Raw genomic sequence first — 27,934 nt, 5'->3', positions numbered from 1 at the left:
TGTCGCTTTTTTATGATTTTGACGATTTCCCTTGGCTTTCCCAGGTGGCTTATCACCTCATTTCCGATTTTGTCAACCCAATTTATACGTTGCAGCTGCCTGTAAAACCACATTTCAAATGTTTCTAGTCCCTTCAAGTGGCTTTCTGTCAGAGACCAACTCTCCACTCCGTAGAGCTGGTTAGAAAAGATGTAGCATCTTCCCTGTTCACTGGCAGAACAATAAATATGAAAGAAGCCAATGCTTTGCCTTGAATTGAGATTCACTTTATTGAGCTCAAATTTCCAAAATGCTGCTTACATAAATCTCTATTTTCAATACTCGCAAAAGGTGCCTGCCATAGACAGCACAACCAAAACAGAACATCTGGAAATAAAAAAATAATTTGCATACAAATATAAAGAGATTTGTCAGTAGGCAAAATATATATATATATAGATCAGATTTATTAGGAAAGGCTTCAAGGAATGGGAATAGATTCGTGCAAACAGGCATCAGATGGAGACTACATAAACACCCAGATTAAGGCTTAAAAAGTCCAGAATAGGATCAGGTCTAAGGCTTTCTTTTTTTATTCAGAGCTGTAGAAAGAAATTCAGGGTAAACGCTTTCCCCAAATTCTACTTCCAGGGGGACTCCCTGTGGAGAAACAGGTACCGTATTTTTTGGATTATAAAACACACCAGAGTATAAGACGCACCATGACTTTGAAGAGGTAAATTTAAACCAAAAAGTTTTTGCGCTGCAGGCCTCCCAAACCCTCTGCACGCCTCATTTTTTGCAAAAAAAAAGGGGGGGGCATGCAGAGCTTTGGGAGGCTTGTAGAGTGCTCATGGGGGCTGGGGGGGGGGGACAAAAACGGCCCGGTGTTTGCTCATTTTTGCCCTCCCCAGCCCCCAGGAGCACTCTGCAAGCCTCCCAAACCCTCTGCATCTCCATTTTTGCAAAGGGGGTGGGGTTTCAGTAGGCCAAAAATGCTGTATTCAGTGTATAAGACGCACCCAGGTTTTCACCCTCTTTCTTGGTGGGGGGAGGTGCGTCGTATACTCCGAAAAATATGGTAGTTCTTGATTTACAACTGGTTGTTTAGTGACTTAAAAATTATGATGGCCCTACTCTGGGATACTTAGGACCCAGATTTGAAGTTTGTCTGGTCCAGTGTATGAAATCCTCTTACTTTTGCTGCCAGTTTGCAACGAAGAGCACACACACAAACAGACTGGTTTGCTCGCATGCGGCACTTCTGCGCTTCTGCCCATGCGCAGAACCTCTGCACATGCACAGAGCGTCCATTATAACATCTGGGCAAGTGGGTGGAGCGTCCTCCCACTGCTACCACTACCAGTTTGCCCGAACTGGGTCGAACTAGCAGAATGCCACCTCTGGTTCTGGTCACATAACTTTGGGCGCTTTATAAGTGTTTGCAACATCCATGTGAACACACTTTACGAAAACCAGCACTTAACTTTCAGTTTTTGCCAAACTATGCTCATCGCAAAGCTTGGGTTTGCTTCACGACTGCTGCAAAAAAAAAAGATTGCAAAATCTTTTTTTTTGCAAACATTTCTGACTATAATGGATAGGCTCCATTAGGGCCGACTAGCAAGGACAATCTGTAAACATTAAGGAATCTGACCTGGAAAAGCTTCCTGAATTAAATTAGCAAGGTCTTTTGGCTATTCCAAAGATAACAAAAAATCAAAAAGCAAGAGGAATTTTAGTTCAGAAGCAGTTTGGAGCAGCCATGGAAAGGTGGGGGGAGTTAGATTGCGAAAGCCTCTGGAGCACAATTATCCCAGTCCAGGTCTAAGAAGAAACTTATGAAAGGCGTTCTAGCACTTAATTCCTAGCACCAGCAACACAGAAGAGGCCTGAATATATATATTCAGGCCTCTTTTGTCCCCTAGAATCCCCTTGGATCTACTTCTCTATATAGAAAAACTGGAAGGTTACCACTAGTAGCACTTAAGTGTTAGCCTTAGCACTTAGACGCATATTTTACAATCCAAACCATTCTCTCTTCAATATTAAAACCTTCTCTTCCTAAAGGATGCTTCAAAGTGGCATTCTAGATACTTTGAATTAATGCTCTCTATACTTCAGAGAATGTTGGTTGCCTATGTAAAAACCCTGTAAATGTTAGTATATACCTATCTCTTCACAGTTTAATCATTACAGTGTCATCGACTTACCTGTAAGCATTTCTATATCAAAAGCATAATCACTATGGAGTGAAACTGAGATGAATCTCCATTTAGGCATGGTGTCTACCACAAGGAATTATCCACCCACTTTCCAGAACATGATGTGGTGGTTGAACTTCTACCTTCTAATGAGCCTCGGTGGCACAGTGGTTAGAATGCAGTACTGCTGCCTGCAATTTGGCAGTTCAAATCTCACCAGGCTCAAGGTTGACTCAGCCTTCCATCCTTCCGAGGTGGGTAAAATGAGGACCCAACATTGTTGGGGGCAATATGCTGACTCTGTAAAACCGCTTAGAGAGGGCCGTAAAGCACTGTGAAGCGGTATATAAGTCTAAGTGCTATTGCTACTGCTATTCTATGAGCCTTCATTTCAAATTTCCCCACATTTTCCCTTGTGCCTTTCAGTTATGTTCCCTTCATGCTCAGAGGAAATGTTGGATTTCCAACACATCTCAAAGAGACCAGGTTGGGGAAGGCTGTTTTAGCAGAAGCGGCTCCAAAACAAAATTAATCCCACTTCTAGGGAGTTAAGAGCAAAGAGGAGGAACAGGCAGCATGTTCCTGTGATCAGAAAGGAGTAAATATCTACAACTGAAGACCAGAGACATTTGGAGAAGCTGAAAGAATTGCAGCAGACTCCATGCACGGCTGGCAGAATCACCTGGGATGGAATGATGCCAAGAGATGGGGTCAGCATGCTTAGCCTGTAGGACTAGCAACCCCAAAACTAGTACTGCCCATCAAAGCATGTGGTTACTAGCAGCAAGACTGTGGGTTCAGGCCCCACATAGGCCTTTGGACAATCCCTCTTGGGAAATCACATCCTAGGTCTAAAGCCCATTGTCTGCATACAGATACTATCCTACCATGTCCAGTTAAAAATTTTTTTTTCAAGGAGCCCATCTCACACTAGAGAGCAAGCTCATAGTTAGAAAACACCACCAGATAGATGAACAGTCCTGGCTACCCGGTCAAAAGCCACAAGTTTATGTTAATGGATGTTCTGCCCCATTAAAGAAAAAAAATTCTTCTTCTCTCTCTAACTCAGCTCTTCCAATCAGGTAGGAGAATTTTAGTGACTTTCCCTTTCCACTGGCCAGGCTTTCCAATGTGACATCCTACAATGGTCCTTTGAGGACTTACTTCCTTCCTTCCTTCCTTCCTTCCTTCCTTCCTTCCTTCCTTCCTTCCTTCCTTCCTTCCTTCCTTCCTTCCTTCCTTCCTTCCTTCCTTCCTTCCTCATCCAGTGTTAGATTTTGCTCTCCTTCTCATCCCATCCTCTCTTTTTAACTTCACTCTCCAATAAGGTAAAATACCACCATTTGCCAGCAGAGGGCAGCCAAAACACCAAGAACTGCTCCCATAAATGGCCGCGTTATGGTCCTACCCACACAATGACCAACAAGATTGTTGAGATCCACCACCAGATGGTGGCAGAAGGAGCAACAGCCCTATCATCAGCATCAGCAGCGTCTGCCACCATCCTAGAATCATCTGGAGGTGTGGTTACGGTCTTGCCAGGAAGGACAGGAGGCATTACTTCAACTTGGCATCGGTATTTCTCCCCAAGAAGGTTGGTGACCGCCAGTTCCGCCCGCTGTGAGCAGCAATCTGAGGTGTAAGTGACCACTTCCACCAGCCCGTGGGCTTGGTGAGGAAGCACCAGACCATTTTCCACCTGCACGGAGTGAATACCGGCTTTGTCCCAGATCTGCAAGGTGGCTGTCCATCTTTGGCTGTGACAAGGGGACTGTGGTGGACCACAGGAATTCTCTGAAGATGTAACATTGCATACTGGGGATGAGATGGTCTCCACCTATGATTAAAGAACAAAAGGGACAAGTTGCAATAGATCAGGGGTGTCAAACTCAAGGCCCGAGGGATGCTTAGATCTGGCCTGTGGGGCCAACCTGGGAATAGCAAAGGAGGTCATGGATAAACTCCCCCCCCCCCGGGTTCCATTTTCGCTGGCAGAGACCTAGCAAAGCAAGCTAAAAACCAAACGAAAGGAGAAATGTTTCCCCTTTTCCATTTGAGCATGCAAAAAGGGACAGGAAAGGAGAAAGGGAAAGAGGAAAGAAAAAGAAGAAAAGATGGGAAGAGAGGAGGAACAGAAAAATAAGGAAAGAGGGAAAGGAAGAAGAAATTAGAATCAAGAGGGAAGGAAAAACAAGAAAAGGATGGATGGAACGGAGGGAGGAGATTATAATGAGAGTGAGGGAGGGTCTGAAGGAAATACTGCCTTAGCACTTGTCCACCACAGATGCCAACATGAGTGATGCTGAACTGGCCATGTCCCCTGGCCACACCCATCCCAGCCCCACAAGGTTAAACACAATCCTGATGCGGCCTTCAATGAAATCGAGTTTGACAGCCGTGCGACTGGCAAGTGTTCATGAACAGTCAATTGATTTAAGTATTGTAGTCTTAAATAATACACCTGGGAAAAGCAGATGCAGGTTTATTGCATCATTCGAAGCCAGGTGCCCATATGATAAAAAAAACATTGCTAGTTTACAGCACTGCTTAAGAATGCATGCAGCCCAGTGGGGTATCCTGTGAATTCCCCTAGGCTCCAAATCCTAGATGTTTATAAAAAGTGAGCAGATGTTCATCAACCTTTCCCAACTTGTTGCCCTCCAGATGTGGTGGGTTCTAGTTCCAGAAGAACCCTTTGTGTGTTTAATTCAAGACGTCAAGAAGGATCCACTCACTTAGAGTGGGACCCACCACTTAATTCATTTAGCTAGCTGCGAGAGTCAAGAAACACCCAAACCGCACAGATCAAACATGTCCTAACAAGATGGATGTTCTCCATCTCTTTCCTGATGTTGCCAAAGGCAGCAGATTCTGAGAACAGGCAAACATCTCACTGTCCTTAAGAACAGAGCTAAACTTCTATAGCAGACTCTACTAATCCTCGCTGCTCAAGGCAGAGTACTACATGAGAAGGCTCTCCTATCTGATCCCATCAAATTGTTTTCGGTGGAAATGAAGGACCTCTCTCAAACCATCCAAGTTAGCTCTCGTCTTCAACGTGGCGTGACTCACCGGAGGTTGAGGCATCACCAGAAGATCGATATGGGCAAAATCGGGATCTGCAGAGGAGTTGAGAGAGCTGGCCTGCAAGGTTATCGTAATCAGTGACCCAGGTAGAGCAGAATCAGGAATATTCAGGAATATCTGCCCTGTCCCTGTTTGGTTGAAGCCTAATTGTAGTCTGTAAGAAAGAGAAGTTGAAAATGACAATCCTGTTGAACAGTCTAGCTTACATTAAAAACAGGGGAGGTAGCTTGATTGGATCTAATGCTGGCTGCCTCCACAGACCACCTGAAACTTTCCCCCAAACCTTCTGTATCTGCAAATGATTGAATCTGGAGACACCTGCCTGAAAAGCAACAGTAGTAACTGTGAAAGGGATCTTGGAGTCCTAGTGGACAACCATTTAAATATGAGCCAGCAGTGTGTAGCAGCTGCCAAAAAAGCCCACACAGTTCTAGGCTGCATAAACAGAGGGATAGAATCTAGATCACGTGAAGTGTTAATACCACTTTATAATGCCTTGGTAAGGCCACACTTGGAATACTGCATTCAGTTTTGGTCGCCATGATGTAGAAAAGATGTGGAGACTCTAGAAAGAGTGCAGAGAAGAGCAACGAAGATGATTAGGGGACCGGAGGATAAAACATATAAAGAACTCATTGTTGGAATTGGGTATCTCTAGAAAACAAGGACTAGGGGTGACATGATAGCAGTGTTCCAATACTTAAGGGACTGCCACAAAGAAGAGGGAGTCAAGCTATTCTCTTCATAATAGAAGACTGCTATCATGTCTCCCCTAATCCTTCTTTTCATTAAACTAGACCCAATTCCAGCAACCGTTCTTCATATGTATTATTAGTTCCACCAAGGAAATGCAGATAGAGTTTTGCAGATACTTCTATTTTATTCTTGTCTGCAGAGTAATTTTGAAACATAAGCGGTTTTGACTCTAGGCACGCAAGCAGGAAATACTGCATATCAAGCCTCGACATAAGCAAAATACCTTCTAATGTTGCTTAGCGTGAACACTTAGAAAAATTACCTGGCATTAGAGATGTCGGCTGGAATCCGGGGAAGGCTGATCACTTTTAGTCCATAATATTTAGGTGTACCTGGATTTGTGACCTTCCAGGAGATGGAAACACGTCTTCCTGGGAACACGGGAGTCTCCCTGCTCAGCTTGGACAAATCAGGGTTTAAGTTACAGAAAAATGTTAGAGAGACACTGTAGGAAATTAGCACCCACCCCTCTCCTAGAAAAATGAAATATTTTAGGAAATATTAAAAGGGCAGAATATTTCCCCTAAAAGGGAGGCAGAAACTCAGCCCCTCCCACCTTTGTCAATGGTTTATTAAGGCCTGAGCCAGCCTATTCTACATAACAAAGATCTACCTCCTTCAGGCAGAGCCATAATAGGAATCCCAAAGCCATTTCATTACATGATCACCCAGCAAGGCTCAACCAAGTCTGGGACTCAGGACAACCTACAGACTTGCCCCTGCATGGCCCCATAGGAGTCTGATAACCAATCAGAATACAAGCTTAAATTCAAAAACCCAGAGAGGGCATAAAACCTGGGCACTCTCAGCATCTCCTCCCTTTCTCCCCCAGGACTTCAAGCCATGTGATCTTATTCATCAATAAACCTTTCCAAGCAACTTCCATGAATCCAATGTTGTTTTCCCCATTTGGAACTGAACCCAGATGGACATTTCTTCCAACAAGAAGAAATTGCTGTGAAAAGATAATTCCTTAAATATCTGCTGATAGATTTGCTAGCAGGTCAGTTTAAAAACATAAGAGATCTCAGATGAACATTAAATAGCTAGGAAGGCCGATCAGGGACTGATTTGAGGGAGGAGATTTTAAAACTCATATTAGATGGTAGGAGAAAAATATTCGCCCAGTCATAAAGAGGAAATACTTCAAAAAGTGGAGAAAGGGAAAAGCAGCATGAAAAACACAGAAAGTCATGTCAGAGGTTCTGTACTGAGAAGGGACAGAATTGGAGAGCAAAAAGGCAAAAACTGACATGATTGTTTAAATATATTTCTCTTGTCCTTTGTTAAGGAGCTGCTTTTTTATTTGTGGCAATCATGTGGGGTCAGCAGCATTTGCTGGTAGAAGAAACATATCTAGAAAAAGTTGTTAGGAATATAATCTAACGGTTGGGTTGGCAATATATAAATATACCTGTTTCTTTAAATCATACTGTAAAATGTGATTGGTTGCTGTTTTCCTCAATCAGCCATAAGAGGGAGCCAGAATGACAGTTAGCGCTCTGTTTGTTAGATTCTGGGCTGATCTGAGTGTTTTGGAAGCTGGCTGTTAGAAAGTGCCGTGAGCTATTGTAAGTTTTGCAACTGCTAGCAAACTTTGAGTACCAGACTGTTTGTGTGATTATGGACTATTTTATTTGGATTATCCCTTAACTGAAAGACATTGATTACTGACTATCTTAACCATGTATGACTTGGATTGTTTGATGGACTCTGATACCTCTATTTCCATGAAAGTAAAAGCCTATTTAAACGGCATTGTCTTTGTATGCTGGTTTGTGTGTTCTCCAACATAACTCTCACAACACTTCTCTGAAAGCGCCCTCCCAACGAGGAGCTTACCTAACAAAAGTCATTTTAAAACTCCCCACCACTTCCAAGGGACTGAAAAAGGTAAAGGTCCCCTTTGCCATATATGCTAGTCGTTCCCAACTCTAGGGGGCGGTGCTCATCTACGTTTCAAAGCTAAGGAGCCAGCACTGTCACAAGACATCTCCGTGGTCATGTGGCCGGCATGACTAAATGCCAAAGGTGCACAGAACGCTGTTACCTTCCCATCAAAGATGGTCCCTATTTTTCTTTTTTTCTCTCCTTAAAGTTTGTTTGTTTATTTATTTATTAATACAGTTTTACACATATTATAGAAACAAAGTGTTGATCAGATCTTCCCTTTTACATCCTCTCATTTACATAATCCATTTTACATCATAACTTGGTTTTCACTTTCAGCCAAATTATTTTCTTCCATCATTTTCCATTTTTTGTACTCATTTTTTTCTTACTACATAAACAATATCTTCAATTGCCCCCTCAAAAATTGCACTAAATTATCGTATCATATTTCTCTATTGGTCTATTTTACTATAAACAATATATATCTTCTAGTTACGTTCTGACATAGAGAGCATTTCTTTCAATTTTTTCTACAATTAACAATGTATTATACTTTCTTTATTTCTTAATTAGTTGCATAACAATACCAATCATGCTACTATTCCCCTTAATCTACAAATACAACTCTTTCCCCCCTTCTTCCTCTTTTATCCATCTTCTCTTGGGCTCTCACGAATTCTACTTTTAATCATTTTTCTTCTTCTCCCCCTATCTCCTAACTCCCCCCCCCCGTCTGTTTTTATGGTTGTAGTATCTTTTCTTCAGTGTTTTCATTCTTATTATTCTAGTCTCTTTCCCCAAGGTTTTCCCTATTTTCCTCCCCTTCTTACTATCTTGTGGTTTCTTTTTGGGGGGTATCTTCCTCTTTGTCTGCTTTTACTTTGTAACTATAAATCCCAGTAAAATCATCTGTCTGCATTTTATTTTACAATTTTCTTTCTTTCTAAGCTGGTCCCTATTTTTCTACTTGCATTTTTACATGCTTTTGAACTGCTAGGTTGGCAGAAGGTGGGACAAGTAACGGGAGCTCAGTCCATTAAGTGGCACTAGGGATTCGAACCTCCAAACGGCTGACCTTTCTGATCGACAAGCTCAGCATCTTAGCCACTAAGTCACCGCGTCCCTCTTCTAAAGGACTGACTTAATTTAGTTCTTCAACTCTGTCTCCATTCTGACGGGTTTGGGTGCCACAGATTTGCTACAAGGAAATTATTCATACATAGCCACATGGGATAGAAAACGTGGGTGTATGTGTTTGTGTGTGTTTGTGTATTCCTTGATTTATGACCTTAATTGAGTCTGCAATTATGGTTGAAAATCAAGACAATTTTTAAGCGGGGCATCAAATGACCATGCCCAATTTTACAACTTTTTTGTAACAATCATTAAGCAAACACTTCAGTTGTAATGTTATTCATTGTTAGCTATAGGGCATTTTTTGCTGGAAACTGGAAGTAAACACCAGTTTCTGGCAAAAACGTCATAAATTCCAGTCAAGTAACTGCGGGATGCTGCACATGGCCATAAGTGTGGGCACCCAAAATGCAGTCATGTAACCACTGGGGAGCATGGCCATTGGAACTCTGAATTCCTTTGGGGGGGCGGTGTCTATTATAACTTTAAGTCCTACGTCAAGGCCTATACATCTACACACACACCTATCAAAAATGTTAACTTCCAAGGAACAGAATGCCTATAGTACAATAACGGCAGGAGAAAGGAGAAACCTGTAAAATACAGCTGTAAAATACAGGTAGGCACTCCAAATCTTCCACCTCTAATTTTCATCTTACCTCTAGGAGGGATCCTGTGACAGTTGCAACTTGAGGAGCAGATCTCTCCAACTTCTGGCCCTCACCGTCCATTCCATGTACCACGATGGAAAAGCTGTTGGTGGTTAATAGAGTCGGAGGCAGCTTGGCCACAAACAGGTCCATCCGGCCGTCTCTTCTCTGTAGTTTTAACTCCCCAAGGCTGCCTGTTCTTGCTTCTAAGTTCACCGACTGTAGCTGAACAGAGCCCGACTTGGTCTGGTTCAGACCAATTGCCATGACAACCAGGTAGATAGGCAAACCTGTTGGGAAGCAAATGATAATTGTACCAGGCATCCAATCTCTAAAGGACCTGGTGTGGCCTGGTTCCTTTCATCCTCAACCAAGGAACGTGTGTGGGTTTGTGTGCGTGTGTGTATAGATAGTTTTAAGGAACAACTGGATGTCATCTTGCAGGATCCAATCTGTGTCAGTCACTAGGACCAGAGGTTTTGTTTTTGAGCTTTTGGACTTGTGCTAGAACACATCTATAACACAGGATCTTATTTTTGGGGAAGCACGGGTACTTGCATCGTTAAACATATGCTCCGAGAATTTCTATGGTGGAGCTATCTTGACTCTCATTCTCCCAAACAATCTAAACTTTGCTGTCTCTTGGTCCTCTGGAATGCACTTCCCCCTCCTGGGAATCCAAACTTCATTCTACCACAATCAGCTATGATTGCCAAATATGTAAGGGAAGCAGTGGTCAAATTCAAAACTTTTTACTACCAGTTCTGTGGGCGTGGCTTGGCGGGCGTGGCAGGGGAAGGATACTACAAAATCTCCATCCCACCCCACTCTGGGGCCAGCCAGAGGTGGCATTTGCCGGTACTCCAAAGTACTCAAATTTTCTGCTACTGGTTCTCCGAACTACTCAATTTTTTCACTATCAGTTCTCCAAACTACTCGAAATTTCTGCGGCCGGTTCTCTGAACTACTCAATTTTTCCGCTACCAGTTCTCCAAACTACTCAAAATTTCTGCTACCGGTTCTCCGAACTTCTCAAAATTTCTGCTACCGGTTCTCCAAACTACTCAAAATTTCTGCTACCGGTTCTCCAAACTACTCAAATTTTCCGCTACCGGTTCTCCGAACTACTCAAAATTTCTGCTACCGGTTCTCCGAACTACTCAAATTTTCTGCTACCGGTTCTCCAAACTACTCAAAATTTCTGCTGCCGGTTCTCCAAACTACTCAAAATTTCTGCTACCAGTTCTCCAAACTACTCAAAATTTCTGCTACCGGTTCTCCGAACTTCTCAAAATTTCTGCTACCAGTTCTCCAAACTACTCAAAATTTCTGCTGCCGGTTCTCCAAACTACTCAAAATTTCTGCTGCCGGTTCTCCGAACTACTCAAAATTTCCGCTACCGGTTCTCCAAACTACTCAAAATTTCCGCTACCAGTTCTCCAAACTACTCAAAATTTCTGCTACCGGTTCTCCAAACTACTCAATTTTTCCACTGCCAGTTCTCCAAACTACTCAAAATTTCTGCTGCCGGTTCTCCAAACTACTCAAAAGTTCCGCTACCGGTTCTCCAGAACCTGTTAGAACCTGCTGGATTTCACCCCTGAATGGAAGGCTACCAATAGATAAGAGCTCTCTGACTTATGTAAGAGCAAACGTGGATCTTCTGAACAGAAACTTCATATTTACCTTCAACAGGAGGACTATCCAGCATGAATAACCCTGGGTGACGTCCATCAACAGGAACAGCAAAATAATACAAGAAATCGAGGGTGCTCCGACCTGTCGAAACATTCGCATAGCTTAAAACAGATCCAGTAGAGCCCTGATGGTGCAGTGGTTAGAATGCAGTATTGCAAGCAAACTCCGCCCCACAGCCTGGAGTCAGATCCTGATGGAGCTCAAATTGACTCAGTCTTCCATCCTTCTGAGGTCAGTAAAATGAGGACCCAGATTGTTGGGGGTTAATGTGCTGACATTATAAATCGCCCAGTGTGCTATAAAGCACTGTGGGGTGGTAGATACAGTAAGTCTAAATGCTACTGCTATTGCCATGACCAGCAAAGGACTAGGGCCGTGATGGCGAACCTGTGGCACGCGGAGCCCTGTCACCTGGTATGCACAGCGTTGCCCTTTCCTCTTCTGGGTGTCTGGCACGCATGCACGTGGGACTATAAGTGTGGCCTTCACGCATGCAGCAGTGTCAGAAACGGAAGAGCTGATCTTCTGGTTTCCGGTGTGCACATGTGCAGCGGCTGATAGTCATGTGCGTATGCATACCAGAAACTGGAGGACCAGCCATCCGGTACACATGTGCACGCTGGAAACTGGGAGTTCATTTCTCGGCACATGCATGACCCCTGGGCAGCTCCTCTTACAAGTTGTGGCCCTGATGAGTGTACGACATGCATGTGTGAATGCTCCCTTTTCAGTGCCAAAAAGGTTTGCCATCACTAGACTAGGGAGTGTGACTTTTTTACAGACAGGAAATGCTACTTTTTCTCCATTGATTTTTTTCTTAGAACACAGAACATGATTTCCCCGTTACATACCAGGACTATTCAATTGCCCTACCTTTCCCCCCCCCCCCAACCCTTAATTTTTTGAATTGACTTGTTAAATGAACTTAGCCACAAAGAATGACAAAAGACTACTGCAGCTTTATATTGGTGGAGACAACCCACACCCTGAAATCAGTGTCCCTGTGCTTAATGGAAAGACTGGTTCCGCTGAGCAAAGAGCCCAGTTTAAAATCCATTTCTCACCTTGAATGTGCACCAAATAATGCCCCTTGGGCCAAAGTTTCAAAGTCCATTCACCAGGATGGACAGGAGCAGAAAGGAATGCTCTATAAATTCCACCAATGTGCTCGATCTTGGCTAAGGGACCGTGAATTGTCGTACCAGTTTGGAATCTATCTGTACAAAAAAGGATGGGAAGAACATCGGTGATATTTAAGAATAAACTCAAGTATAGGTAAAAGGAAAAGATAAAGGTTCCCTTCACACATATGTGCTAGTCGCTCCCAACTGTAGGGGGTGGTGCTCAGCTCCGTTTCAAAGCCGAAGAGCCAGCACTGTCTGAAGACGTCTCTGTGGTCATGTGGCTGACATGACTAAACGCTGAAGGAGCACGGAATGCTGTTACCTTCCCACCAAAGGTGGTCCCTATTTTTCTACTTGCATTTTTTTTACATGCTTTCGAACTGTTGGGTTGGCAGAAACTGGGACAAGTAATGGAAGCTCACTCCGTTACGCGGCGCTAGGGATTCGAACCGGCGAACTGCCGAACTTTCTGATCGACAAGCTCAGCATCCTAGCCACTGAACCACTTCGTCCCCAAGTATAGGTAGTACTCGCTTAACAACTGCTCACTTAGTGACCATTAGACGTTTTGATGGACCCTCCAAAAGCAATCTCATTTCAAAGTTCTGATGAGGGAGGCATCCTCCACCTCACGTTTCACTTTATTGATGGTTGCAACGTTCCACAGTTGTAGTGGAATATAGTCTGGATTCCCAGGAGTATGTAAACCCAGTTCCGGAGGCCTGCATTGGTTACTGGTTGGTTTCCAAGTTAAATTTCAAGCACTGGTTTCCATCTAATAAAACCTGCCAGACCACTTATACCAGCCAGAACTGGCCCTATCAATTAGATCAATTAGAAAGTAACTACCACATGTTCCTCATTTCTGAGACCATTAAAAAAAGATTCAACCTAGGGCTAAGGAGAAATTTCCTAGCTATGAAGGACAATAAATCAGTGGAACGGCTTGCCTTTGGAAATTGTGGGTGCGCCATCGCTGGAGGCTTTTAAAAAGGGACTGGACAGCCACTTGTCTGAAATGGTATAGGGCAGTGATGGCTAACCTATGGCATGCGTGCCAGGGATGGGACAGGGAGGCCTCTATGTGGGCACGTGCACCATCACCAGCTGCTCTTCTGGTTTCCCAAATGCATATGCACGCTGGTCAGCTGGTCTTCGTTGGTGCCAGAGCGCTGGAAAATGGCCTGAAAACAGCCAAAACCCGGGCTGTTTTCAGGCCGTTTTCCAGCACTCTGGCACCCATGAAGACCAGTTTGCACCTGCAAAGAGTATTACAAATATGGCCTGAAAATGGCCCAAAAAACGGCTTAAAAAATGCCCGAAAAACAGTCTGAAAACAGCTCAGAAAATGGCCCCCAAAACAGCCAAAAGACAGGCATGTCCGTGCTGGCCAGATGGTTTCCGGGTTTCTGCCACGCAAAAAAGTTTAGCCATCACTGCACCATAAGTGGCTGTCCAGTCTCTTCTTAAAAGCCTCCGGTGTTGGAGCCTTTCCCTTAATTGACATGGTCTCATTTTTATCTCCAATTCTTAAATTATCCTTATGTTTTTCTTGCGTTGTTCGGTATTACAAATTTTGATCCCAGCTGTCCGTTTTCTTGACTGTGCTGTGAATATTTAAACTGTGTTATTTATTCTATGTAAGTTACCAGGAGTATTTTTAAAAAAATTCGGATGAATACTAGTAAACATTCATTTGTTAGATACTATATAGGAAGTCCTTGATTTATAAGGATAATGGAGCCTGCTCATTATAGTTGTAAGTCACAAGGGTCATAAAACAGATCACCCACTTGACCGACTAAATTTTTTGACCTTTCGGCAATTGTAAAGCCTTTTTTTGCTCCAGTCAAAAAATGAATCCTGTAATCATTATGCAAACTTATTTTCTTTTTGCCATGGTCTGGTTTTGCCACAAACTGGAAGTAAATGCCAAAATGTGGTCATGTGACTGTGGGACGATGCAAACCAGCATAAATGTGAGCCAATTGTCAAGCACCCTACATGTGATCATGTGATCATGGGGTATGTGTGGCCACTGGGACTTTGAATCTGATTTGTAAGTAATTTTTTTCAGGGTCTATATCCTAAGTTTAAATGTTTGCTAAGCAACAGGTCATTAGTAGATGACAACTTATAATTCACATTTTTGTACAAGACTTTATGTGAAATCTGAATGAAAAGAAGGACTAGGGGAGACATGATAGCAGTGTTCCAATATCTCAGGGGTTGCCACAAAGAAGAGGGAGAGAAGCTATTCTCCAAGGCACCTGAGTGTAGAACAAGAAGCAATGGGTGGAAACTAACCAAGGAACGAAGCAACTTAGAACTAAGGAGACATTTCCTGACAGAACAATTAATCAGTGGAACAAATTGCCTCCAGAAGTTGTGAATGCCCCAATACTGGAAGTCTTTAAGAAGATGTTGGATAGCCATCTGCCTGGAACGGTATAGGATGTCCTGCCTAGACAGGGCATTGGACTAGAAGACCTCTAAGGTCCCTTCCAATTATTCTACTCTATCTCTTTTATTTTCCTCCCAACCATCCTGTGAGACAAAAATGATTGCCAAAGGCCCCTGTGGAGTTTCTACAAGTGAAAGTAGGCTATATTCTGGTCTCCTCAACTGTTAATCCAGCGTTGTAACCATACACTCATTCTCACGAAGTTAAGAAAAAGAAACATTTTGCAAAGTATAAAAGTGGTTTGTAACAAGTTCAAAACTTAAAACATGAAAGCAAATCGGTATAAGAGGGAATATAGATGGCTACCTGTAGGGTCCCTTATTTCAAAGAACTCCACGGAGCCTTGGATGGTCACCACCACGTGGTCCACCAAACTGTCAATCCAGAACTGGTGGTTTGCCAATTGGGAAACCTGCTTCTTTGTCCTCCGTTGAGTCCCTTTAGGTCTCAAGATGTTTCCTTTGTGGTAGCGAAAGAGAGTCACCTAGAAAAATATCACACAGGTAGTCCTTGACTTACAACAGTCCAGTGGTGGGTTTCAAAATTTTTAAGAACCTCTTCTGTGGGTGTGGCCTGCTTTGTGGGAGTGGCTTGCCGGCCATGTGACCGGGTGGGAGTGGCTTGCCGGCCATGTGACCGGGTGGGAGTAGCCAACTTGTAAAATGTGGTGAAACGCTTAGCAACCAAAATATTGGCTCAGAAACTCTGGCATTTGAAGCACACAAGTCTTAAAGCTGTCAAGTTACAAGACCCTTGCACCCCTAACCCTTTAGAAAAAGGAACCCTAGGGGTGTTCAAACTTGACAGCTTTAAGACTTGTGGACTTCAACTCCCAGAATTCCTCCTCTCACTCTTCATCTTGATGATGTGGGGACGGGCAGGGGGAGGGAGCTGGAACCGGTTCTAAACGGCACTGTAGATTTGTGGAACCTCTTCTATAGAAGAGGTTAGAACTGGCAGGATCCCACTCCTGCAACAGTCCATACCTGGAATCCTGCACCCAGTTTTGGTCACCACATTACAAAAAAGATGTTGAGACTTTGGGAAAAGTGCAAAGAAGAGCAACTAAGATGATTAAAGGCCTGGAGACAACATATGAAGAGGGTTAGATTAGATTAACAGAGTTGGAAGGGACCTTGTAGGTCATCTAGTCCAACCGCCCACCCATGCAGGAGACCCTACACCATTTCTGACAAATGGCAGCCCAGTCTCTTCTTGAAAGCCTCCAGTGATGAGGTTCCCACAATTTTGGAAGGCAAAGCTGTTCCATTGGTTGATTGTTCTCACTGTCAGAAAGTTCCTCCTAATTTCCAGGTTGAATCTCTCCTTGATCACTTTCCATCCATTATTCCTTGTCTGGCCTTCGGGTGCCTTGGAAAATAGGTTGACCTCTTCCTCTCTGTGATATCCCATCAAATATTGGAACACTGCTAACTTGTCTCCCTTGGTCCTTCTCTTCATTAGACTAGCCAGGCCCAGTTCCTGCAACCATTCTTCATATGTTTTAGTCTCCAGTCCCCTAATCGGTTGCTAGTGACTGATAACTGCTTTTCACACTTATGACTGTTGCAGCATTCCCATGGTCATGTGATGCTTGGCAACTGGCATGTAATTACGACGGTTACAATGTCCCAGAATCGTGTGATCATCTTTTGCAACTGTCTGACAAGAAAAGTCAATGGGGAAGCCAGATTTGCTTAATAACTGATTTGTTTAGCAACCACAGCAAAAGAAGGTTCTAAAATCACTTAACGACGACCTTGCTTAGTAACAAAAATTGGAGTCCCAATTATGTTTGTTAAGTTCCTGACTAGTGGTGGGTTGCCAATTTTTTTACTACCAGTTCGGGGGGGCGCTCCCACACATGCTCGCGCATATGCACAGAAGAGTCCCGGGGGGTGGGCGGAGCCTCCTTCCGCCGCTACTACTGGTTCGCCTGATCCAGGTCAAAGCGGGAGCAACCCACCTCTGTTCCTGACTGGTATGATCTAAGTATTCATATACACACATGCACCTTGCCATTACCGAAGATAAACTGGATTCGCCAATAATCTCTGCCATCCGCCGGATATTATCGTTGTCTGTGAATATAATCTGGCCTCCCGAACTCTCAGCCAAGTGAACATACAAGTCGAATCGATTCGGGGCAAGCGTTTCCCGCTTCGTTCGAGTCTTGGATGGATCTTCTGTGATTAGGAAGGTCACCTGATATTGAGAAAGAAAGAATCCCAGGTTTAGGATCCAGAATGCAGAATATATTCTAAATTTTCTGCATCGAAAGGGTTCAGAAATTTGGATCGATTTTGCATGAAAATGGTAACGTTGTGTTTGGAAATGGTGGCTGGGGACACAATATATCACATTGGAATAGTTTTGTTTTTGGTTCTCCTCTTGTCATAAGATTTACCTGCAACCTTTCTGCTAGCAGTTCGAGGTGACATATGTCTCCTCCTCCAAGTGGTAAATTGCTGGGAGAAGAGGCCAAAGGGTGTGAGTCGGTGGGTGGGTGGGTCTACATTCAGTGTATAAGACACACCCAAATTTTCACCCTCTTTTAGTGGGGAAAAAGGTGCGTCATACTCTGAAAAATACGGTAATATAAGACCTGGTCTTATTTTCGAGGAAACACGGTACTTGTGTCCCAATGGTTCATGGAAGTATCTAAATTGCAACATTTGTGTGATGATACAATCACACACACCATCATTCCCTCCTGCTGCCTTATCCCCACCAAACACACATGAGCCTGGCTTCTTAGCATCTGACACCCCAGTGCCTGGATGTTAATAGGATGCCAGGAGGAAGAAGCTGGCATATTTTGCACCAGCATACTACACAACTAGAAAGAAATGTCCCCAAAAGGATAAAAGGAAGAGGCCCAGCTGACCTTGCACTTCTTTTCCTGAATTAGGGAGTCCACACTGTTTTTCAGGTGAGCATCTTTAGCTGATGCATCAGTGAAGACAAAGATCTCAGAATAGGGAGGCGAGTTCTGGAGCGCAAGCTAAGTCAAAAAAGAGAAAGACAAGGAAGATTCATATACGTCCCCTGAGCATGACATTTATTGGAATAGAATAACAGCTGGAAGGGATCTTGGAGGTCTTCTAGTTCAACCCAGTAGGACACTCTATACCGTTTCAGACAAGCTCTTGAAAACCTCCAGTGTTGGAGCGCTCACAGCCTCTGGAGGCAAGTTGTTCCACTGATTAATTGTTCTAATTATCAGAAAAGTTCTCCTTAGTTCTAGGTTGCTTCTCTCCTTGATTAGTTCCCACCCATTGTTTCTTTTCCTGCCTTCAGGTACTTTAGAGAATAGGTTGACTCTCTTCTTTGTGGCAGCCCTCCAATATCTAAAGGGCTGCCACAAAGAAGAGATTACAGTATGAGAACTTCTGATGTACAAAGTTATGCAGCAATAAAGGGTGTTTCATGAATAACTACCTCCAGGGCTGATAGACACATTTCAGGCTCATCTCCACCACCCAACGGGCTGATGGTGTTTAAGACTTCCCAGAATTCTTCAGGGTTACTGGTCTTACTGACTGGTCCAAAACCTAGAAGAGAGAGAGGGAGAGGGAGAAGTAGGTGACATGATTAGAAGTTGGGTAGGATAGAAAGAAAATGTTTTTTAACAAAGAATGACATGATTAAAAGTTAGAATGAGAGAGAGAAATAAGGGGAAAGGGAGAAATTATTGTATACGCTTTTATATAATAAAATAAGAGCAACAGCAAAAGAAAACATGGAATAGTCGAATAATGACAGATTGCAACTTTATATAAACATGTATTACTATTAGAAATATATAAGTTGATTGAAAGTAATAACTATGACTAATGCTATTAGTTTTATTTGTACTAAAATGTAGGACACCCTGGTGCCACACTGTTCATGTATTGATATTTGTAAAAATAATAAAAATAAAAAACTTAAATGGGAGGGAGAAAGAGAGAGAGGGAAAGAGATTGAGAATGGAAGAGGGAAAGAAGAGAGGGAGAGAGAAAGAAACAGGGAGAGCAGGAAAGAAAAGGGAGAGAGAGGGAGAGAGAAAGGGAAGGGGAAAGGAGAGAGGGACAGAGAAAGAGAGAGGGCGAGAAAGAGAGACAGAAAGGGAAAGGGAGAGGAAAGGGAGAGAGGGGGACCAAAAGAAAGGGAAAAGAAGAGAGAAAGGAGAGAGGGAGAAAGCAAGAAAGAGAGAGGGGGCAGTGAAGGCGAGAAAGAGAGATGGAGGGAGAGAAAGAAGAAGAGAGGGGGGAGGGGGGAGAGCAATGGCCAATTCTCAAAACATCTGATATTATTTCTTAGTATTTTCGTATAGCATTGCTTGGATGCCCTCTGCAGAAAAACACACTACAAGTACCCAGTACTAGGTGAAAACTTGTTATATTTTCCAAGACATTTTAGAAAACCATTTTAGAATTGCAATACTTATCCTGATGTTTTATGATGATTTATTGCTATTAATATTATTGCCATTGGTGGCGTTACAGTGTTTTTACTGAGAAACACTGAATTAGAATCTTTCAGGGAAACTCCTCGCCACCATCACCACCACACACACAAATTTTCTCAAATGAGTTTCCCTGAGTTTTTAGATCATTGGGACAGAGCCCTCTTTCTGTTCTTGTTGTTCTTAGTTGCAAAGTCGTGTCCGACCCATCACGACCCCATGGACAACGTTCCTCCAGGCCTTCCTGTCCTCTACCATCCTCTGGAGTCCATTTAAACTCACACCGACTGCTTCAGTGACTCCATCCAGCCACCTCATTCTCTGTCGTCCCTTTCTTCTTTTGTCCTCCATCGTTCCCAGCATTAGGCTCTTCTCCAGTGAGTCCTTCCTTCTTGTTAGGTGGCCAAAGTATTTGAGTTTCATCTTCAGGATCTGGCCTTCTAAAGGGCAGTCAGGGTTGATCTCCTCTAGGATTAGCCTGTTTGATCACCTTGCAGTCCAAGGGACTCTCAGTAGTTTTCTCTAGCACCAGAGTTCAAAGGCCTCCATTCTTTGGCACTCAGCCTTCCTTATGATCCAACTTTCACAGCCATACATTGCAACTTTTTCTGTTCTGCCAACATCCAGAACTTGTTGATCAGAAATCCCAAATCCTTGCAACAAGAGCCTCATCTCCAAAATCCATCTTCCAGCTGGGAAAGATGTTTTTTATTCAGCAAAGACTTCTGGTCAAATACCCAGAAGTTCTGTCAACTTGGTATACAGGTTGCAATTCCCTATTTTTCTCAAGGTTTCTCATTTTAAGCTTTATTTATTTTGTATTCTTCACCTCTAATTTTGTATTCTACTCGCTTTCACTTTTAACTTTGTATTCTACTTTACTTTGTATTCTACTGTTCTACTTCGTAAAGCTGGGGACAAAGTTAACAAGCAAGCAATAATATAAAAAAAAGAGACTGTGTCAATAATCTTACTGGGATCGTGGAAAGGCACCAAGAGGTAAAAATCTGGTTGTTGAGGGGTGCCTTGGCGCCGTTCAATGATCTCCCGTGCCTGAAACTTAGCCGCGCTGATCTCTTCCCCCATACTTCCAGTGGTGTCCACAACAAAGCTCAGGCCTGTGGTTGGGCTGATATCTAGCAACCTTCAAACAAAATTGTGCAAATTGTGATTTAATAAATTATTCTTTAAATTATTCTCTGATGCTAAGAGGTAATGTGGTTTATTTGGAGCTGGCTTAGCATGTTATGTATGTTATGTAGGCTTAGCCTGTTAAATAAACTTAGTCCTTCTGGTCTGTAATATAAGAGTTGCAGTTTACCAGGCTATGCAAAAACAACCAATTGTGGCTTAGTGTAATGAACCAGTGTGGAACTCTGGAAACTTACAGAGAGAAGGCCTTCAACTTTTTTCTCAGTGAGGAGATTGGGGAGGAGCATAGGCCAGTCCTGGAGGCTGGGGAAGGGGCTCTGCATCAGAGGCAGAGATGGGGCCAAGGCTGTCTGGCAGTTCTCAGCTGCCTTCGGAGCTAGACAGCAGTGAGGCAGAGGAACAGCTGGAGCCTGTTCCCAGTGTGCGCATGTGCAGAGTTGCCAGAAGAAAAGAACAGCTAAGAAATCAAGATCAATTTGGGAATAAAGCCACAGGTGGGCAGTGAATGGCCCCCTCCCATAGGAAATAAAAGAAGAACGAAAGGGGAGTGGGCTTTTTCAGGAAACAATTTGTTCATTCGTTAATTCATTCATTCGTTTCAGGAGTCTGAAGATCTGTCCGTGAATCCCAGAGACTCTGTGCCAAGTCTTTCCTTGTACTGCACTGCATTTGGAAAATATGGCAGTTTTCCAAGCTAGATAAGGTCTGTCGTCATAAATTCACCTTTGAAAGACTGTTTGCCAGGCCTTTGCTGAACGTGAATGAGAGGAATTCACATTTGTTTAATAAAAGAGGTTTTGTCATGACCAGGAATCTGTTTCGTGCTTTTTAGGGAAGCCTAAGTCAGAAAACCTCCTTTCTTTTTTTTCTCTCTTTTCTCTCTTTCTTTCTTTCTCCTTCCTTTCCTTTCCTCTTTTCTTCTGCTTTTTCCTTTCCTACTTTTTATTAGTTTACATTCATTTTTCTATGTTTTGTAATAACCCTTAATAAAAATTACATTTTAAAATGGGATGCATGTAATTCGGTGTGTAATTGCCGTGTTCAGCCAATGCCCTCTCTTGACTGTTATCTCTACTGATTTACAGCAACTGTTAAACTGTACAGTGCAAGAGAAGAGATGAGATCTGAAAATGAATATCCTGAAGATCAAGAGAGCCTTGTTTGAGAGTTGCATGGAATTGATGAATAGGGAAATTTTTCAGAGTATTGGGCAGCATGTGGCCTATCGTAAAGAATTAACGATTGTCAAGGCGACTGAAAATGTGAGTAATTGATGTTTGTTTAAAGAAGCTGAGATGGCTGGATATAAAAAGGACACTTCTGCTTGCTTTGTTATGCGTAAATGAAAATTGAACTTGACAGGAGAAAGTAATTTGAATGTGATGGGGAAAGGGAGTGTTACGAAACGTGCTTAATAGAACGAGAAGAGAAAGGCTCAAAAATGAATGACTGCTGAAAGAATGCAGATTCATACAAAAGCAAGGATGAAAGAGGAACATTGATGTGGTTCAGTCACATAGAGAAAGCAAATAGAGAATTAAAACACAGAACAAACAGGTAAAAGAATAGCCAATGGGTTGCAAGGAAGGAGACGAGAAACATGATGGAGAAAGAGGTTGGTGAAATCCTCAAAAAGAATGAGATGAAAAATTTAAAGAAAATAAAAAAAGCAATGCATGAATCAGTGTTCAGTAGAAGCAAAGATAATTGGCAAGGATGGGAAGATACGGCAAATGAGGCTGATGAAAAGTAGTTTTAACTATGTTTTCATTTGTCCCTGTAATTTCTTTGGCTTACTGTTCCTTAATTCTTTTCAGCCACTTTATACAATGCTGCTTACCACAAGAGACAGGTATGGTCTTTTAATTTCTTTAGAGTCGCTCTATTGTAAAATGGTCAGCATATCAATTTATTAATTTATAGGCTTTCTAATCTGCCTCGAGGGGAGTGTAAAATCAACATAAAATGGCCCTATACCTAATTTCAGGACTAATGGTTGGAGATTTCAGAAAAATGCCCCTGGGACTATCTACGGCCAATCCACATATCCATAGGTGACAGTTAACTGTAAGAACCTTAAAAGAAGAGACCAGATTACCTCATAAATTGCCTGTCCCCTATTTCTCGCCACATCTTCTCCAGGAAGTGTACGGAGGCCTCCTGGGCCAGCCTAGCTGCCTTCTGGTGCAGGTAATGGTGAGGTGAGAAGAACTTGGAGGCGCTGTCCTTATTGATGCCGCCTCGAGGTTCTTGATGGCGGCTCTCATCAAACCTCCCGCCATGACTGCACTTCCCTGAGGAGAAAGGAAGGAGGAAAAAGACTGTTAGCCTAGCGCCTTCAACTGCAAAGGCGGAGACGGGTAGAATAATACCATTTGGAGAAGGATGGAATAATACCATCATCATCATCATCATCATCATCATCATCAACATCATCTCCATTTAATGACCTCATTATCCCTTGCGGGGTGGAGTCTGGGCAACTGAATGGAGCTGTGTGTTTACTGGCCGGATGCCCTTCCTGTTGCCAATGCGGTGTTATATTCAGCAGATATGGAATAATACCATTCCTGTAGAAAACTCTGCTTCTTATTCAACCATTTATATGGGTTTTTTAATATGCTTTTTTTAAAAACCTCTTAGACTTCCTACTAGAATGAGCTGTGTCACAATATCTTTATGGAGGTCTGTTAGCTACAGGTATTCTCTTCTATATAATTTCATCCAGCCTGACCAACCCTTGTTAACAATTCTGCATAAAGGTGCATATGGGAGAGCACCTTTTGAATTCTTGTTTTGTGCAAAAAAAATAATCATTGCATTAAAAAAAGAGATCAGAGAATTTTTCCCAGGATGGACTGATAAAGGAACTGATTTATTTATGGAGCAATCCAGAAAGCTCTTTTGCTAGAGGCTTCCGTTATTCTATTTTTTTTTTCCTTCTTCCTCTGTCAGAGAAACAATAATGGACGGCTCCAGACTAAGCTTCAGAGGACAAAAAAAACCCCTCTACAAATCCTGAAGCAGAAAAGATTCATTCATTTCCCCATCAATTAACTATGAAAAGGCTCAAAAATTCTCCACAGTTCCTTTCCCCCCCCCCCTCTCTCACACACACATACAGAGGACATAAAATACTATAAATAAAACAGGCAGCTGATGGAGAGAAAATCTCAAAGAAACACATTTGGGAGGAAAAAAGTTTTTGGAAGCTGTGCCAAAACTCATTCCCCCCTCTTTATAGATTTTAGCATCAACTCTCTAAGGATGCAAGAAGAATACAAATGAGGCTTTCGGCTTTGATAGTATTAAGGGGAAGGGGGGGGATCTCCTTGGCTTTCAAACAGAGCCTTTCCCACCCACCCCTCTGTTGGCCACAAAAACATACCAATAGGCTTTTCGGGACGGGAGCCATAGTAACCCGTGGTGAGAACAGCGAGCTTGTCCAAGAGATTTCCTTTGCAGGTCCATTCAGAGCAGTCTTGGCAAGTCCGGAGGCCAGCTGAGAAGGCACAAGAGAAATACTGTGGAGTAAAAAAAGGGGGGTAGGAAAAAAGGCAGTGGAGGTGGGGGGGTGGGTCCGGAGACCCTCCTCGGTCTCAGGCAAAATGGACTGATGAACGCAGGTTCCATTTTTCCCTCTCTTTGACTTGGCAAAATCTTGCAATAGCAATATAGACATACATAGCACTCCATAAGTCTTTACAGAACTCTCTGGGTTGTTTACAATGTAGAAGCATTATTTGCATATCCCCCCACCCCCCAAAAAACCCTGGGTCCTCAGTGTACCAACCATGGAAGGATGGGAGGCTGAATAGAACAACAGAATTGGAAGGGACCTTGGACATCTTCTAGTCTAACCCCTCCTTAGGCAGGAAACCCTACACCTCTTCAGACAAATAGTTATCCAATATCTTCTTAAAAACTTCCAGTGCTGGAGCATTCACAACTTCTGGAGGCAAGCTGTTCCGCTGATTAATTGTTCTGAGTTAACCTTGAGCCTCGTGTCAGGATCGAACTCCAGGTTGTGGGCAGAATTTGCTTGCAATACTGCACTTCGATTACTGTATCACCAGGCCTCTTTGTGCTGAGACTTTCCCCATGCCCAATTTCACAACCCTTTTTTGCCACATTGGTTAAGCGAATCATTGCAGTTGTTAAGTGAAGCATGTAGTTGTTAAGTGAATCCAGCTTTCCGCACTGACTTGCTTGTCAGAAGGTCGCAAATGGTTAGACTTAGAATAACTTGTTGATCACGTGATCCCAGGATGCTACAACCATTAAAACCATTTGTCTGAACCATTTGTCTGAAATGATGTAGGATTTCCTACCTGAGCAGCGGGTTGGACTAGAAGACCTCCAAGGTCCCTTCCAACTCTGTTATTCTATTCTATTCTATTCTATTCTATTCTATTCTATTCTATTCTATTCTATATTCTAGTCCAGTCCTTTTTCTATTTCTATTTCAATTCATGCTGGTTGCAAAGCACTTGAATTTTAGAATATAGAATAAGAGAATTGGAAGGGATCTTGGAGGTCTTCTAGTCCAAGCCCTGCTCGGGCAAGAAACCATTTACCATTTCAGACAAATGGTTGTCCAATATCTTCTTAAAAACTTCCAGTGTTGGAGCATTCACAACTTCTGGAGGCAAATTGTTCCACTGGTTAATTGTTCTAACTGTCAGGAAATTTCTCCTTAGTTCTATGTTGCTTCTCTCCTTGATTAGTTTCCATCCATGGCTTCTTGTCCTGCCTTCAGTTTTGATCACATGACCTTGGGGATGCTGGACAGTGTTAAGTGTGAGGATTGTTTGTAAGTCAATTTTTTTTTCAGTGCCATTGTTAACTTCAATCAGTCACTAAATCAAGGATTGCAAATCAAGGATTACCTGTAATTCTCTCGGTTGCTATCTATTTCAATTTTTATAGCTAGCATTCTAACTTTTATTTTAAATATTGTTCACAACCCCAAATCGTTTGTTGATATGGGCAGCTATATAAATTGACCAAATAAATAAATAAACAGACTGGACCAGTTAATTCTCTGTGCCATTGTTAACATCAAACGATTGCTAATTTGAATGCTTTTAAGTCCAGGATTATTTGTATTTCTCTCAGCAGCTTTGTATTGCAATTTTTGTAGCTGGGATTCTAATTGTTTTAACTTTTATTTTAAATATTGTTCACCGTCCTGAATCATCCAACACTGGAAGTCTTTAAGAAGATATTGGATAACCATTTGTCTGAAGTGGTGTAGGGTTTCCTGCCTGAGCAGGGGGTTGGACTGGAAGACCTCCAAGATCCCTTCCAATTCTGCTATTCTATTCTATTCTATTCTATTCTTTGGGATGGGCTACTATATAAATAGACCAAATGAATAAGTCAACAGGCTAAATCAATAAATTCTCAGCAGGCTGGGAACAGGCTTCTCTGATAGTGAATCAGGGCCTGATACCCACTAATAATAATATATCTCATGTGGAGGCAAACTCAGAAAAATTGTACCAAATCCATACCTTCAGCAACAGACTGAATTTGGCGGCCTGGCTGAACCAAGTCGAGGAGTATTCCTTCATATCCCAGTTCTACCCAGTTACTGTGGCTGTAGAAATCCTGGCCAAAGAGAAAGGGGGTGAACAGCTGCTGTATTATGATTTTGTTACATTATGGATTGTGATCCTCCATTTTGATTTAAAAGTTAGCAAATTTAAGAGCTTCTTGCTCTTTTTGGTGTGATTTCGGTACAGGCTGTCCCTAACTTACAACTACAAATGGGGCCATAATTACCATCCGCTATTCTAGGCAGTTACTAAGCGAGTAAGGCCAGATTTTACAATCTTTGGTTGATAAGCAAATCACTGCCATTGTTAAATGAATCATATGTCAATAAAAAATTTGATTTCCCCCATTGACATCACATGTCGCAAGCCACCTGGGAATTAACGCAGGATACTGAGATGCTGCAAATATTATAAATGCATGCCAGTTAGTTGCCAAGGGCTCAAATTTTAATCACATGACGTTGGGGATGTTGCAACAGTCGTCCATGGACCAGTCCTAAATTACTTTTTTTCAGTGCCATTGTAACTTTGAACAGTCACTAAATGAATGGCTGTAAGTTTTTGTGGAACAGCAAAATTAAAGACTATTTGAAAAAGCAGAAAGATGAGGGTGCATTGATTCATAATAGACAATACTGTATTTTTCAGAGTATAAGACGCACATTTTTCCCTTTAAAAAGAGGCTGAAAATATGGGTATGTTTTATACAATGAATCCAGCCTTTTTGGCCCTCTGAAACCCCACCACTTTGCAAAAATGGCCATGCATAGCCTTTAGGAGGCTTCCTGGGGGCTGGGGAGGGCAAAAATGAGCGAAAAACAGGGTGTTTTTTGCCTCCCCAGCCCCCAGGAGCACTCTATAAGCCTTCTAAAGGCTATGCATGCCCCCTTTTTTTGACAAAAAACGGGCCCATTTCATGAAAAACATGCCATTTTTCAGAGGTCTGCAGAATGCAAAAACTTTTTTAAAAAAATTTGCCTCTTCAAAAACCTGATGCATTTTATACTCCGGTGCGTCTTATACTCTGAAAAATACGATATAAGGGAGTTAGTTGAGGGGTGTAATTGGTTATACCCCCAGGCGCAACTGTTAATTCTCGTCTCTCTGGATATTTAATCCCTTAGTCAGGACTGGGGTAGTTGGCATAAAGTTTACAGACATGCCTCAGCAAGTTTAGTCTATTCATTGGATAAGAAAGAAGCCGCAGAGTCACAGATTTATCCATTGGTGGGAGTAGAATTCAAATTCCTTATATAGGTCTAACGACCTAGCTTTAAATTCTACGCTCTTTTCCCACTGCCTTTCCAAGTCAACAGATCCTTGGTCATTTTCCTGACGGCCACGGAAAGTACCACATGGCCCATGGTTCTCTTTCTGGCCAGAGACTGTTCTATCTAACCTCGCAAGCTTCATTTCTTAACACGTACAGGTATCCTCTACCTTACGACCACAGTTGGGACTGGAATTTGGGTCATAGGTTGATGTGGTTGAAAGTGGAGTCAATATGTCACCAGAGATAATTTTGTGATCATTTTTTACCACAGTCGTTAAGCAAAACGCATGATTGTTAAGCGAATCTTGGTTCTCCAATTGTCTTTTTTTTTTTTTTTACTGAAACCAGCATTTATCATTTATGATCTTTGTAGGTCTGTAAAGCATAAGAAAGTAAGATCATAAGCACAGGTGCTGTTTCACTTAGTGACCACTTTGCTTAACCACTGAGTTGCTGGTCCCAACTCAGTTCGTTAAATAAGGACTAACTGTATTTAACCTGTATATCTG

The 27,934-nt window shown here is 42.6% G+C and overlaps 1 protein-coding gene across 4 annotated transcripts in view; it reads right to left on the bottom strand.

Annotated features, from left to right (window-relative positions):
* Positions 1 to 2,556: 2,556 nt before the first annotated feature.
* The window catches only part of LOC116503275 (von Willebrand factor A domain-containing protein 7-like), a 44,797-nt gene continuing 19,419 nt past the window's right edge, over positions 2,557 to 27,934 (bottom strand). For all 4 annotated transcript variants that reach the window (XM_032209572.1, XM_032209573.1, XM_032209574.1 and 1 more), the window contains exons 4-17: positions 26,108 to 26,204; positions 23,980 to 24,093; positions 22,690 to 22,885; positions 20,414 to 20,583; positions 18,431 to 18,543; positions 17,877 to 17,993; positions 17,015 to 17,194; positions 15,296 to 15,473; positions 12,466 to 12,618; positions 11,390 to 11,482; positions 9,713 to 9,993; positions 6,289 to 6,425; positions 5,256 to 5,424; positions 2,557 to 4,020 (exon numbers count right to left, since the gene is read on the bottom strand). In XM_032209572.1, coding sequence (XP_032065463.1) covers positions 3,580 to 4,020; positions 5,256 to 5,424; positions 6,289 to 6,425; positions 9,713 to 9,993; positions 11,390 to 11,482; positions 12,466 to 12,618; positions 15,296 to 15,473; positions 17,015 to 17,194; positions 17,877 to 17,993; positions 18,431 to 18,543; positions 20,414 to 20,583; positions 22,690 to 22,885; positions 23,980 to 24,093; positions 26,108 to 26,204 — 2,439 coding nt within the window. In that variant the 3' untranslated portion in view covers positions 2,557 to 3,579. The remainder of the gene's footprint in view (positions 4,021 to 5,255; positions 5,425 to 6,288; positions 6,426 to 9,712; positions 9,994 to 11,389; positions 11,483 to 12,465; positions 12,619 to 15,295; positions 15,474 to 17,014; positions 17,195 to 17,876; positions 17,994 to 18,430; positions 18,544 to 20,413; positions 20,584 to 22,689; positions 22,886 to 23,979; positions 24,094 to 26,107; positions 26,205 to 27,934) is intronic.

Source organism: Thamnophis elegans, chromosome 2 (assembly GCF_009769535.1).
Source record: "Thamnophis elegans isolate rThaEle1 chromosome 2, rThaEle1.pri, whole genome shotgun sequence".
In the NCBI taxonomy this organism is placed as follows: domain Eukaryota; kingdom Metazoa; phylum Chordata; class Lepidosauria; order Squamata; family Colubridae; genus Thamnophis; species Thamnophis elegans.
Note: the sequence above shows the minus strand (reverse complement) of the source record. Positions and strands in the feature narration are given on the sequence as shown.